A 13,141-nucleotide genomic window follows, 5' to 3' on the forward strand; every position below is an offset into this window, starting at 1 on the left:
CAGGCTGAGTTATACAGGGAACTCTGAGTATCACTCATGTATTATAAGGGTTAATGTACTCCCTACTGTAAATGATAAGGATATTCGAAATCACAGAGGGGTTCTGTGACCATATAAAGGCACAAGGCTGCAGGCTGAGTTATACAGGAAACTCTTGAGTATCACTCATGTATTATAAGGGATTATATACCCCCTAGTGTAAATGATAAGAATATTAGAAGTCACTGAGGGGTTCTGTGACCATATAAAGGCACAAGGCTGCAGGCTGAGTTATACAGGGAACTCTGAGTATCACTCATGTATTATAAGGGATAATGTACCCCCTACTGTAAATGATAAGGATATTCGAAATCACAGAGGGGTTCTGTGACCATATAAAGGCACAAGGCTGCAGGCTGAGTTATACAGGGAACTCTGAGTAACATTTATGTATTATAAGGGATAATGTACCCCCTACTGTATATTATAAGGATATTATAAGTTATATTATAAGGATAGTAGAAGGATATTAGAAGTCATTGTGGGGTTCTGTGACCATATAAAGGCACAAGGCTGTAGGCTGAGTTATACAGGGAACTCTGAGTATCACTCATGTATTATAAGGGATAATGTACCCCCTAGTGTAAATGATAAGGATATTAGAAGTCACTGAGGGGTTCTGTGACCATAAAAAGGCACAAGGCTGCAGGCTGAGTTATACAGGGAACTCTGAGTATCACTCATGTATTATAAAGGATTATATACCCCCTAGTGTAAATTATAAGGATATTAGAAGTCACTGAGGGGTTCTGTGACCATATAAAGGCACAAGGCTACAGGAAACTCTGAGTAGTACTTATTTATTATAAGGGATAATGTACCCCCTATTGTAAATGATAAGGATAGTAGAAGTTACTGAGGGGTTCTGTGACGGTATAAAGGCACAAGGCTGCAGACTGAGGTCAAGCAATTCCGAAAGTTACTTCTTTCAGGGATATTTATGCTTTCAGACTATAGGTATAGGCACAGCAGGCTGTAGCAACGTTTGTCAGAATGTGCTAGGAGATGCTGTACAACATTACATTAGATAATCTTGTCCTGCATGCATATGAATTATAGGGGAACATATAATGCAATACATGAGTATATCATCCCTAGCCATATCTTCTGGGTGGAATTACATTGTTACTCAATATAAATGAGTGGTGCTACAAGGTCACTTCTTTCTAATCAGAGCACCCTAAGAATTACAATGTAGCAACAGAACTGGAGAAGAGGCAGCTGCTTCTTATCCTCTGAAACAGTAGAACATTATACCTTATACTATACTATACTATCGTATTGTGTCATGGCATTGTTATCATTGTATATTTCTGACATCATAGAGGCAATTACATAGGGAATACTGACCCCCTGTTGCAAAATATCAAGGTATTCAAGGTAACAGAGGAGTCCCATGACTAATACAAGATTTTATGCAGATTATTTACCTCCAAGGTCACGTCTCATATCCTGATTTTAGAAAGTTGGGGGTACATTATTTGTTATAATGCCCAAGATAGAGTCATGCACGGAACTAATTTTTAAGACCCGAACCGCAAACCGCGTATTTTCCCACATTGATACGCTACCCAACCCGGACCTGCAACTGCCTTATCCGCAACCCGCTGACCACCTCAAACAGGAAGTGATGTTGCTGCAAACCAGAAGTGACCTCGTCAAAAGTGGGCGGAGACAGAAACATGTTTTGTAAAATTTTAAAAGGACTAAAATATAGACAATATAAGATAAGAAATTTAGATGAGCACATGCTCTGTGCTGCTGTCACTTACTGAGCTGCCTAAATCGTGACTGTCCTGCGAATAAAGACACAGTTGGGAGATATGCATAGGTACATCCACCCTTGTAAAAAACCTCACCAGTATGGAACAGTGGCCCAGGTACTCCAGCCCCCGGCCCTCAGTTCGGGGAAATGGATAAACCGTGCATGTAGGAGAAAGCAAGAGGTGTTGGGCACTCTGGTAAACCAAAGGCAGGCCAGACAAAGTTAAAAAAAAAAAACCTTTTTTAAATAATTATTTCAAAGCCTTACGCGTTTTATGTCCATCTGACACTTAATCAAAGGATCATAATAATCAGATGAGCACGAAATGCTTAAGGCTTTGAGATAATTGTTAAAAAAAGATTTTTCAATCTTTTTTAACTTTGTCTGGCCTGCCTTTGGTTTACCAGAGTGCACAACACCTCTTGATTTTTCCTACATATAAAGTTACTGATTTTGCCAACAGTTTCATCTTTGCCTAAGCAGCCATTGTGTCAGGCCAAAACCTCCCTATAGCCTCTCACAGCTTTCCTATAATGTGCACTGATTTGCCTCTGGGATGTCATAGAGAAACAACTCCCCCTTCCCCAGGGTTCACCCCCCAGAAACATATTTTTATGAAAAGTGTGTTTTCGCCATCGACAACCTCATTGTGCATTATATTTTATCCAGGTGCATTGTTTTGGACTGCAGTACGTCGGAAAGAACAACCAGATGCGATGGGTGGAACTAGAGAAATCGCTGAAGAAGCAACTGGACAAATTTGCCAATGAATTTCTTGTTTTCTTTGGTGTTATGTACTATGTGCCCAACGTGTCCTACCTAAAGCAACCATCAACCAGGTAAGCAGGCCGCTGACTTAAATCGGCAATGGGGAAGAGGCTCATTGGATTGTGTTACTGGCCTGGTTAGGCCAGTAACACATAAAGCTCATTGGATCATGAACCTCATTGGACTATGTTTATATCTAAAAAGCAAAAAATGGCGTAGCCTATGGGAGTTTGTAGCTGCTCATGGTTGTGTGGACTTTAAGAACTGCATTTAAGGGCAGAGACACACGCTGCTATTTCGGGAGATTAGTCGCCCAGCGACAAATCGATTCTTCTTCGGGCTACTAATCTGCCCGAACTGCCTTCCCAGCCGGCTAGAATATAAATCGCCAGCAGGTTGGCACTCGGATCGCTTCGGCTTTCCGAAGTGGCCCGAAGTTTCCCTGTGAGGCAACTTCCAGTGACTTCGGAAAACTAAGCGTTCCGAGTGCCATCCCGCTGGCGATTTACATTATAGCCGATGGGAAGGCAGTTCTGGGAGATTAGTCGCCATGAAGAAGAAGCGATTTGTCGATGGGCGACTAATCTCCTGAAATAGTAGCGTGCGTCTCTGCCCTTAAATGCGGTTCTTCCAGTCTTCCATATCTTATTAGATATTAACATTGTCCAATGAGTGTCTCTGCCCTAATAGCGCGAATCATAAAGAGGATCTTGTCCTTGGGGGCGTGCCTCCTGACGGATTATTCTCTCTGATTAGCATCAGGGTGGTGCGTTGAAAGGAAACCATATTTACATAAATGTTCACAGAACAAGACAAGCCAACCTCGCTGCTATGTCACTATCACTTGAGGAACAGGCCGCGGCTTGTAAACCACTATGTGGCGTGGGAGCGTCTTCGAACGTGCTAACCTTTTAAAATGATAATGAGGACATCGAAAAGTTTTTGCATTCCGGTGTTTGTTTGCAGCAAAGAACATCACTGATTTGTAGTGGTGGCTCCCCTTTAAGTTAACGTTTCGTATGTTATAGAATAACTAAGTCTCAGCAAACTTCCAATTGGCCTTCATTTTTTCTTTTTTATAGTTTTTCAATTATTTGCCTTTTTCTTCTGACTCTTTCCAGCTTTCACATGAGGGGGGGGAGGGGTCACTGACCCCATCTAAAACACAAATGCTCTGTAAGGCTATACATTTAATGATATTACTACTTTTTATTACATGTCCTTCTATTCTGGCCTCTCTTATTCATACTCCAGTATCTTAATCAAATCAATGCATGGTTGCTAGGGGAAATTGGACCCTAGCAAGCAGATTGCTGAAAGTGCAAACTGGAGAGCTGCAGAATAAAAAGCTAAATAACTCAAAAAATACAAATAATAAAAAATGAAACCCAATTGCAAATGGTCTCAGAATATCACTGTCTACATCATACTAAGAGTTAATTTAGAGGTGAACAACCCTTTTAAAGAGTCTGCTTATCTTTAGGGATTCTCTTGGCACATCTATGATACATATATATAGGGGATCCACGAGGGCTGGGGCCTACCGGGTTTTTTCTAGGTGTCCCACCAGCCCAGTCCATCTCTAAATATATTAATAATAATTAGTGATGGGCTATTTGCGCCGTTTCGGTTCGCCGAAAAAATCTCGTTTTTGACGCCGAATTTTTTTGGGCGAATTTTCACGGCCGTTTCGCGAATTTATTCGCTGGCAGCGAATTGTGCAAATTCGCCGTGAATTCGCGCCTGGCGAATAAATTCGGCCATAAATAATAATAATAGATTATTAGATTTTTTTAATTTCCCCCTCATGTTTTGGTAAGGGTTAGCTACTGCCAAACTAATATGAAACCCTACTTATAATACTGTATGTTTCCTTTAAGGTTACCATCCCCTCTAGTTGGGAAACTATAAAGCCTTTGTTTTATATTAGCGTTCTGCACAGATCCCATTATTTAGCATGCAATTATATTTTGCTGACAGGTGCACTTCAGCTTGCTAAAGCCACATCCGGCATCATATTTTTTGCGAAGAATTCAAATCACCTGGCGCGTTTTATCATTTTGTCACCAATTTTCTTTCGTAGGGAGCTGGCGCTGGCTAGCGAAAGAAAAAAATTAGCAATTTGGGGACGTGACCCAAAGCCCAATTTGCAAAAAGAAAGGAATGGGAACATTTTTTTATGTTGGAAGTTTTTTGTGTGTTGTTGTTGTGCATAGACGAATACTTCTGGTATTTTGGATTAGCCCTGATTAAATTATATGTTGTTATTAAGGAATGCATTGTGTTGCTAAAATATTTTTCCTTTCCCTGTAATTTGTGATAATGTAAGTTTAAGGGCAGAAAGTGAATTCAGGTTGTTGCATGCCGTCCATCCATCAGAAGCGTGCTGTGACTGGAGGCAGTTGCATACTCCTCGTCAGCACTTTATTTTTCAGAGATAGCACCTTTTAGGGAGAAATAGGATTGGTTCTTCCAAGAAAAAGAAAATACCAGAGTTGCAGCTTGGTTACAGGTCAAATCTGCATATTTGAGTAGTGGGAGCTGTCATGTTTGCTCCAATGTGTCAATTCATTCATAGTCTCTAGGGCAGTGATTGGTGCTACACAAACCTTTATGGTTTGCCCGGCCATTCCCTCAAAGATGTCCAAGCAGCCATAGGCACAAAGGCTTCTTACTCAAGGTTGAACCACAAACCTTCATAGTGACTTGAGGAATTGCAAAAAAAAAAAAAAAGGAATGGCTGAGCATAGTCAGTGTGGCCAAATTTCTATTTTTTAAAATGGGAATCCTAGGAGGTATGTGCTACAACTATACAGGGCCTTCAACCATACATGGGATCCTCCACTTTGGAGTAAGCATGAATAGGCTTAGTTGACTTTATCAAAGTAGAGAATAAGCAGGATAGGCTCCTTGTTAGTAGAAGATAAGCTGAGATTGGATCTTTTGAGTGGAGAGTAGGAAGGGATTGACTCATACCTAGTTGAATGTAGGCAGTGATGGCTCCTTCTGAATGGGAAATTGGAAGGGACATTGTAGGTAGAAGGTAGAAAGCAGAAAAATGGAATGGAAAGTAGGCATGAGCAGACTTTATCTGAGTGGTCTCCTTCTGGACTTCTCCTGATAGGGCAATAGGCAGCTATGGGCTCCTTCTGAGTGGAGAGCAGGTATGAATGGACTCCTTGTGATTAGGCAACCTGTGTGGATGGGCTCCTCGTAATTGTAGAATAGGCAGGCATTGGTGTCTCCCGGGTGGTTATTAGGCGTTGGCTCTTCTTGAGTGGGAAGTAGACATGCACAGGCTCCTCCTAACAGGGAAGTAGTTATGGAGGGATGGGCTCTTCCTTGATGGAGAGAAGGCATGGCTGGGATCCTCCTGTTTGAGCAATAGGCAGGCATGGGCTTCTCCTGATTGGGCAATAGATAAACACAAATGCTGCTTCTGACTGTAGAATATGGTATGTTAGGAAGCCTGCAGCAAATATTGTCAATATTGTTTAGAAGGAAAAATCTCTGTACTGTGCTAGTAAGATTTACCAGTTGTTGTTGAACAATAGTTCATGGCATTGGGATGAAAAGATGTTGGGAATTGTAATTGGAGGGTTACAGATTTAGGTTGAACAAATGAAGAAAAAAGTTTGAGGAGTCAGAACCAGCAGTGTAGGGAATTTAAACATCCAGTCAGATACTGCTTTCAATAGAAATTACATTTGAAACTAAGCTTTTTGTATCTACCGTATGTGTAATGGAAGGATCAGCCATTATCTTCCCATTCATGCCAGAACTCCCAGTAGCTCCCACTGAAATGTGCAGAAAATTGTAATCTGTAGCAGATTCCTGGGATGCCTAGAGCATTGCCTAGAACATTGTTCTCCCACAGGTATAACTTGACTTTAAAAAATGATTCATTTACTTTCTACTTATCTCTCATGCACCCCCTTGTCAGCAGGCACTGGTCAATGTTATGTGAAATCTCATACAAGAATAAACAGCTCCGTTAGATAAAGCTTAGAATGGAGTGCAACCTACTTGGACTTATTCACTGGAAAGGGATCAGGAATTCCTCCACTTCCAGTGGACAGCCTGTAATTGTTTCTTAAAGGAAAACTATGCCCCCCAAACAATGTAGGTCTCTATAAAAAGATATTGCATAAAACAGCTCATATGTAAAATCCTGCTTCATGTAAATAAACCATTTTCATAATAATATACTTTTCTAGTAGTATGTGCCATTGGGTAATCATAAATAGAAAATTGCCATTTTAAAAAATAAAGGCCGCCCCCTGGGATCGTAGGCTTCACTGTACTCACAAACATACCAACAAACCATACATGTTAGGTCACATGAGCCAATTAACAGACAGAGTTGTGTCTTTTGCTTCCACACTTCTTCCTGTTACAGTTAGAGCTGCAGTATTTCTGGTCAGGTGATCTCTGAGGCAGCACACAGACCATCACGAAATGGTGTCTCAAGGCAAGAGATGTAAAAGGGCAATATTTACTTAAATATATATTCCAGTTTGGTAAGATTTTTTATTATGCCACTTAATATGACATGAACTATCTGTTGCTTAAGTGTTCATTTTGTGGGTATAGTTTTCCTTTAATGTGAATTCTTCCATTATCTTCTCCAAGACTGGGTAGTGAAGGACCCGGTGGCCAAGAAACTTTTCAGAAACCGTTCAGCAAGTCCTAATTTAGTGATAATAACCTTAAAGGGATTCTGTCATGATTTTTATGGTGTCGTTTTTATTTCTAAATTACACTATTTACACTGTAAATAATTCACTCTACCATGTCAAATTTAATTCCCCCATGTCAGATTCCAAAATTAAATATAAAAAAAATCCGTTTGCTCATATGAATAACGGATTTCAGTGCAGAAGTCTGCTCAAGCAGCACTATTCACTGATGCATTTTGAAAAAAACATATTTTTCCATGACAATATCCCTTTAATATCTTACAACAGGTAAGTCCCTGTGTAATCGATAGACAAAGATATATGTCCCATCACCCTGCTATAGTTCCTGGGCCCTCTTAGCTCATAACAAGGTTACAGCTCTATAGAAACATTGGGGTAACAGTCACCCTGCTATAGTTCCAGGGGTACCCAGGGCACAAATAAACACTCACCCCAAATTTCCCCCTAACTGACCTTCAGGCTGGGCCCCCTTAGCTCATAATAAGGTTACAGATATATAGAAACATTGGGGTAACAGTCACCCTGCTATAGTTCCAGGGGTACCCAGGGCACAAATAAGCACTCACCCCAAATCTCACCCTAATTGGCCTTCAGACTGGGCCCCCTTAGCTCATAACAAGGTTACAGATATATAGAAACATTGGGGTAACAGTCACCCTGCTATAGTTCCAGGGGTACCCTGGGCGCATATAAGCACTCACCCCAAATCTCACCCTAACTGGCCTTCAGGCTGGGCCCCTTAGCTCATAACAAGGTTACAGATATATAGAAACATTGGGGTAATAGTCACCCTGCTATAGTTCCAGGGGTACCCAGGGCACCAATAAAGCACTCACCCAAGATCATCCATTGCTTTGGGTACTTAAAGTAAGGCCAGTCAAACAGGAATCATTTATTATCCAAAAAGAAAACACAAGTTAGAACAATCTAGAAGGACCAAATAAAAAAATAACAAATAAACAAGCAACTTCAGTCAAAATCTTTCTCTACCCATCGTGCACTTGCAACATCTCCCAGTGGCCATGTACCCTAAGACCGTTTTATTTTAAAGTTTGATTCAGAGAGAGACTGAATTTATCTTTGTTTCACAGCTAATTAATGTGAAAAATACTTGTATTTGGCAATGATAATGCAGTTGCTGTTGCAACTTTGCTGCCTGGAGGTATCACAAAGCACTTTCTAGGAGGTGTTAGGTCTTGACAGTCTTTCTGAAGTAAACACTTTCCCTACAATGACAAATTATAGATTCTTTATCCACTAAAGCACAGATTTCCAGTTTTCCCATACATACTTATGGAATGATAATGCCACACCAGTCACTGAAAAGAATGCAGCATTTATGAGTAGGTTGTGCTTGAGGGACTGGAGTCCACACTGATGTTTATGGTCCAGATGGAACTTTTGTCAATGTGGCAAGAGCTTTATTATAAAAAATAGTTTTCTATTAAGAGTAGAGTTGTCTGTGACAACTGAAGGAGAGGGCCATCTAACGAAAGTCTAGGGACTTAAGGTGGCCTTAGATGCAAAGATCCGCTCGTTTGGCGATGTTTCCACTAACGGGCATTGCTATATCGGGGGTAATCTGAACGTTCGGGCCTATAGCCGAACAATTGGATTACGATGAGAGAGCAATGGGCTCCGGCGGGACGGTCGAGACAAAATCAAACCTGTCCGATCAACCAAACGATATCGTAATTAAGAGGCAAGGTGGCAACAGTGGGGCAAGATGGAGACTGTAACACTATATCATTGTCTGACCTGTAGGGCTTCAGCTGTAAAATTCCCAGCTCCTGTCAGAAGCAGATTGCTCTCAGGGGTACAGGGAATTGCAGGTTGGACAGTTCTACTTATTATATGAGTGGCATCTCACCAATTTCATTATGTTTTGCAGGACCCAGTATTATCTTCAGTTAAAAAAAGATGTGTATGAAGGCCGTCTGTGTGGTGGTTCAGCGGAGCAGTATATCCGGCTAGCTGGGCTAGCACTTCAAGGTAAACTCAGTTCATTAATCTAGTATCACTTTAATATCTAATGACTGTGCTTGATAGGGTGGTGGGGTGCATAGTGACACACAGCAGTTTGGATGAATAGCACTGATTGATCAGAAGAAAAAATGGAGATGTTTTCGGGCCTCATTTATCATATCCTTGCCCATTTATGCCCAGACACACCTATAATCTGCCCTAAACCCATTTTGAAAAAATAAACCCAGTGGCGTAACTACGGAGAAAACAGGGCCTGGGAAACAGGGGTGCCCAGGCTGTGGGGTCTGCTTCCTCTATAGCTTACTCAAAAACCCTCTTTCTCTCCAGCGGCTCTCTTACCTGTGGAGAGGAACAGGGAAACACTCTTCACTCGGGTGGGAGTGGGTGGAGTTGGGATGTGATGTGGGCTGGAGGATGGTAATCGGAGTGTGCCGGGCCCCTCTGAAGGTTTTTATGCAGGGGGCCCGGCACACTTTAGTTATGCCACTGAAAAAACCCTCAGACAAAATTGCTCTTCTGGGTGCTTTTGCTTTGATCTAAGGTGCCCCAAACCATGGCTACTTCATCTTCAAGGATGCGTAACTGGATTTGCAGGCAACTTCTCCAATCAGAAGCCCTTGGATCTCTCCACTTAGTCTTGGATGGTATTGTATTTTCATGATAACAATAGAACATTGAATTGTTTTTCTTTTATAGTGGAAATAAAGGATTTCGACCTGCTGGATACATACCACTTTCTCAAAGATTATATGCTATTTCCTCAGGTACGTGGTCCTTTTTTGAGAAAAGATGTAGATTGGTTATGTTTGATGGATGCCAGAACCTTTTGCCAGCTAATATAGAAATTAGTAACGTTATATCGTCCTCCTCCATCCCTAATGGATGTGGTGGAAATGCCGTGGCATACTAGACATGAGTTGGCAGCACCAATATTAGCTGTGCACCCTAATTTTCTAAACTGAAACTAGGCACAGTTATGCCCTTTACCCTTAAACGTAATCCATCTTCCTTATTGAGGATTTCCATCATTGATTCTGGCTGACAACAAAATGAACTATCGTTACCCATAGCCCTCCTATTGTGTTATGATACAAACACCGTTCCAGTTCATAGATGTTTGCATCTAACGGCATCCAAACTTGCTATGATGAATGCTTTGTTGGGGAATTTGATATAAACCACACGTCACCCCAGCATGCTGTAAACATCTAGTGCCGCTATGACATGCTACATCTCTCATACAAATGTTGGGGTATGTCAGCATTCTAAATGCATCTGTGTTACCTATGATGTGGCTTTGAAACAATCTAAGTCAGTCAGATGCAACATCTATATGTGCAGATACTTCTTTAGGCTGTTAACACATATAACGTAATAAAACCAGCAATGGTGAACCCATCCTCCAACCCAACTTCTGGATGGAGCTCCAGAGGTAACCGGAATGGTACCACGAGCAGAACTTTGAGGGCTAAGTTCTGCCACTTAATGCATCAGAATGGCCAAAATGATCCCTGCATTGAGTAACAGCTTTCATGTTATATTAATTATCAGCCATTGAGGTGACAATAGGGTCCAGAAGCTCTAGGAAGCCCATTTGGCCTGAAGGCAAGGGTCTTTATTGTCTTGTTTACTCTGTATATCTTATCCAGCTCGGTCCTATAAGGCTGCTTCTTGTGAAACCTATCAACATCAATAAGCCATGAAGGAATGTTCTCTTCAGACAATAAGCTCTATCATTTTTAAGGGAACCCCAATGGAAACATCTCCTTTGTATTGGGAGGATATCTTATAACCCAAGGGGTTGCAGTTTCTCCTTTGCCCTATGGATAAAAATATATTGTGTGATGCCAAATCTTTTCTTTACTTTTGGACATGTTGAATAAGCATATAAGGATCCACTAATACTGTGAGCAGAAGACCTGTTACGTTTAGCCCACGAGGCTGAAACCTTTTAGGGCAAACATTGAGCATGTCTCAGCCGGAGACAAGAGTTTGCCTATGAAGTCTGGCGTGTCCTGTATGTATAGACATGCACCTTACTATCTATCGCAAGAATACCTGTGTGTCCTACACATACCTGTGTGTTAACCCCGTAATGTGCATTCCTCCTCAGGGGTAGGGCAGAGAGGATTGCTTTGTACAAAACACACAGCCCTAGGGAATGTTTTCTGCACATTGTTTCTTTGTTGTGTTACATTCTTTCTCTCTGTGTTTTACTGCACAATCCATCTGGCAACACTTCAGACACTTCTTTAACACCACCGAAACTGGAAAAAAAAGTTTTCTCTCTCTAGAAAGAACAATGAAATGGTCCAGGAAGTAGATAATCTGCAGCCTTGATGTCTGACTGTGCAGAGACAAATGACAGTGGGTTGTAGATATGAACTTCCCACTGTCAACTTTATAAGCGGAATTTTAATTGTTCCTTAAGGCAAATGTTTCCAGACTGTGCAGACATCCCCCCCCCCCAGGGGAGCCAGGAGCAATGGCTGAGGGTCCCAGTCTGAAGACTAGTTTGGTTTAGTTTTGGGAAGCACAACGTGAGTGTCGGTTAAAGGACAATTAAACCACTATTCAATGGGCAATACTAAAATGTTAGGCACCTCCAATAAATTCAGTGATAAGTTTGTTTCCTGAACCAGTGGTCCATTTAGGGAAAAAAAACACTGGCCCAGAGGAGCTTCTACTCCACCAAACATAATGCCTCCTGGGGAGGTTTCCATTAAATTTAGGGACTTTGTTGCTGAGATCTCCTTCCATCCATACATAAGAGGTTGGACACTGTTTTTGGGGATCATTCTTGGCTTGCATCTGTCTTCCGATTCATCTGATGGGTTTAGTTGGGTTGAGGGTCTATGCAGCCAGTCAAGTTCTTCCACTACCATCTCAGCAAAACCATATTTGGGTAAATACCAACTCTTGTTCCATAACCACCAGCCAGCACTAAACATTATATAAGAGCAAAACCCCTATCCTGGTTATATACTATACTGTCTACCACTGGCCCTTCTATCCTTGAGAGAGTTAAGGACAAATGGCAAAAAAGATATCCCCGACCTGGATGAAGAAAAATGGAAGGATGCTCTCAAGCTTGTTACGGAACTATCCATCTCTATGAAGGATAGGTTCATACAAATAAAATTACTAAACACAGTCTATTTAACCCCTTATCGCCTGGCAAAAATTTATGGAACAGTATCAGATCAATGCCCCAAATGCAGAGTTGAAACTGGCACTATGTTCCATATATTCTGGTCCTGTCCGGTAACCCAGAGATTCTGGGGTGCAATATTTCAATACTTAAATGAAAAACTCGCATTACCAAATATCCGCTCACCAGAACTCTGTCTGTTGGGGTTAACGGGATCTGCAGCTTCAACCCCTACTCCAGAGTGTGTTACCTACAGCTCCTATACTACGCCAAAAAAGCCATATTAATGCATTGGAAAACCCTCAACTCCCCTTCAATACAATACTGGCAAAAACTGATAAATGACTCTCTCTCAAACCAGAAACTGACCTATCTGGCTAGAGGTTGCCCAGGAAAATTTGAAGCTATTGGGGGTACCTGGCTAAATATTCAAACTATCTAAGTACATCTAAACTCATATAATGTATATGACGGCATGTACCCTTATTTCACTTCCCCTCGCTACCTTCTCTCTCCTTTCCTCTCCTTTTTCTTTTTGTTGGTTTTGTAAATGTTTAAATTGAAAACAAAAATAAAAACTTTAAAAAAAACAAAAACATTATATCGGAATGGAACCCACCACTAGTAACTATGGAACATGCTGCACACAAATGTCCATTTGTTGTTCCTGGGTTGTGTGAATGTAATATAAGGTGTCCTCGGCACTGATTTGTACTAATTGTTTTTGATTGT

General features: G+C 41.3%; 1 protein-coding gene across 2 annotated transcripts in view; it reads left to right on the forward strand.

The window, feature by feature from the left end:
* The window catches only part of ptpn14.S (protein tyrosine phosphatase, non-receptor type 14 S homeolog), a 51,316-nt gene that overhangs the window by 18,596 nt on the left and 19,579 nt on the right, over nucleotides 1-13,141 (forward strand). For both annotated transcript variants that reach the window (XM_018264993.2, XM_018264992.2), the window contains 3 exons: nucleotides 2,474-2,643; nucleotides 9,164-9,264; nucleotides 9,955-10,022. In XM_018264993.2, coding sequence (XP_018120482.1) covers nucleotides 2,474-2,643; nucleotides 9,164-9,264; nucleotides 9,955-10,022 — 339 coding nt within the window. The remainder of the gene's footprint in view (nucleotides 1-2,473; nucleotides 2,644-9,163; nucleotides 9,265-9,954; nucleotides 10,023-13,141) is intronic.

The sequence above is a fragment of the Xenopus laevis genome, chromosome 5S (assembly GCF_017654675.1).
Source record: "Xenopus laevis strain J_2021 chromosome 5S, Xenopus_laevis_v10.1, whole genome shotgun sequence".
Lineage (NCBI taxonomy): Eukaryota > Metazoa > Chordata > Amphibia > Anura > Pipidae > Xenopus > Xenopus laevis.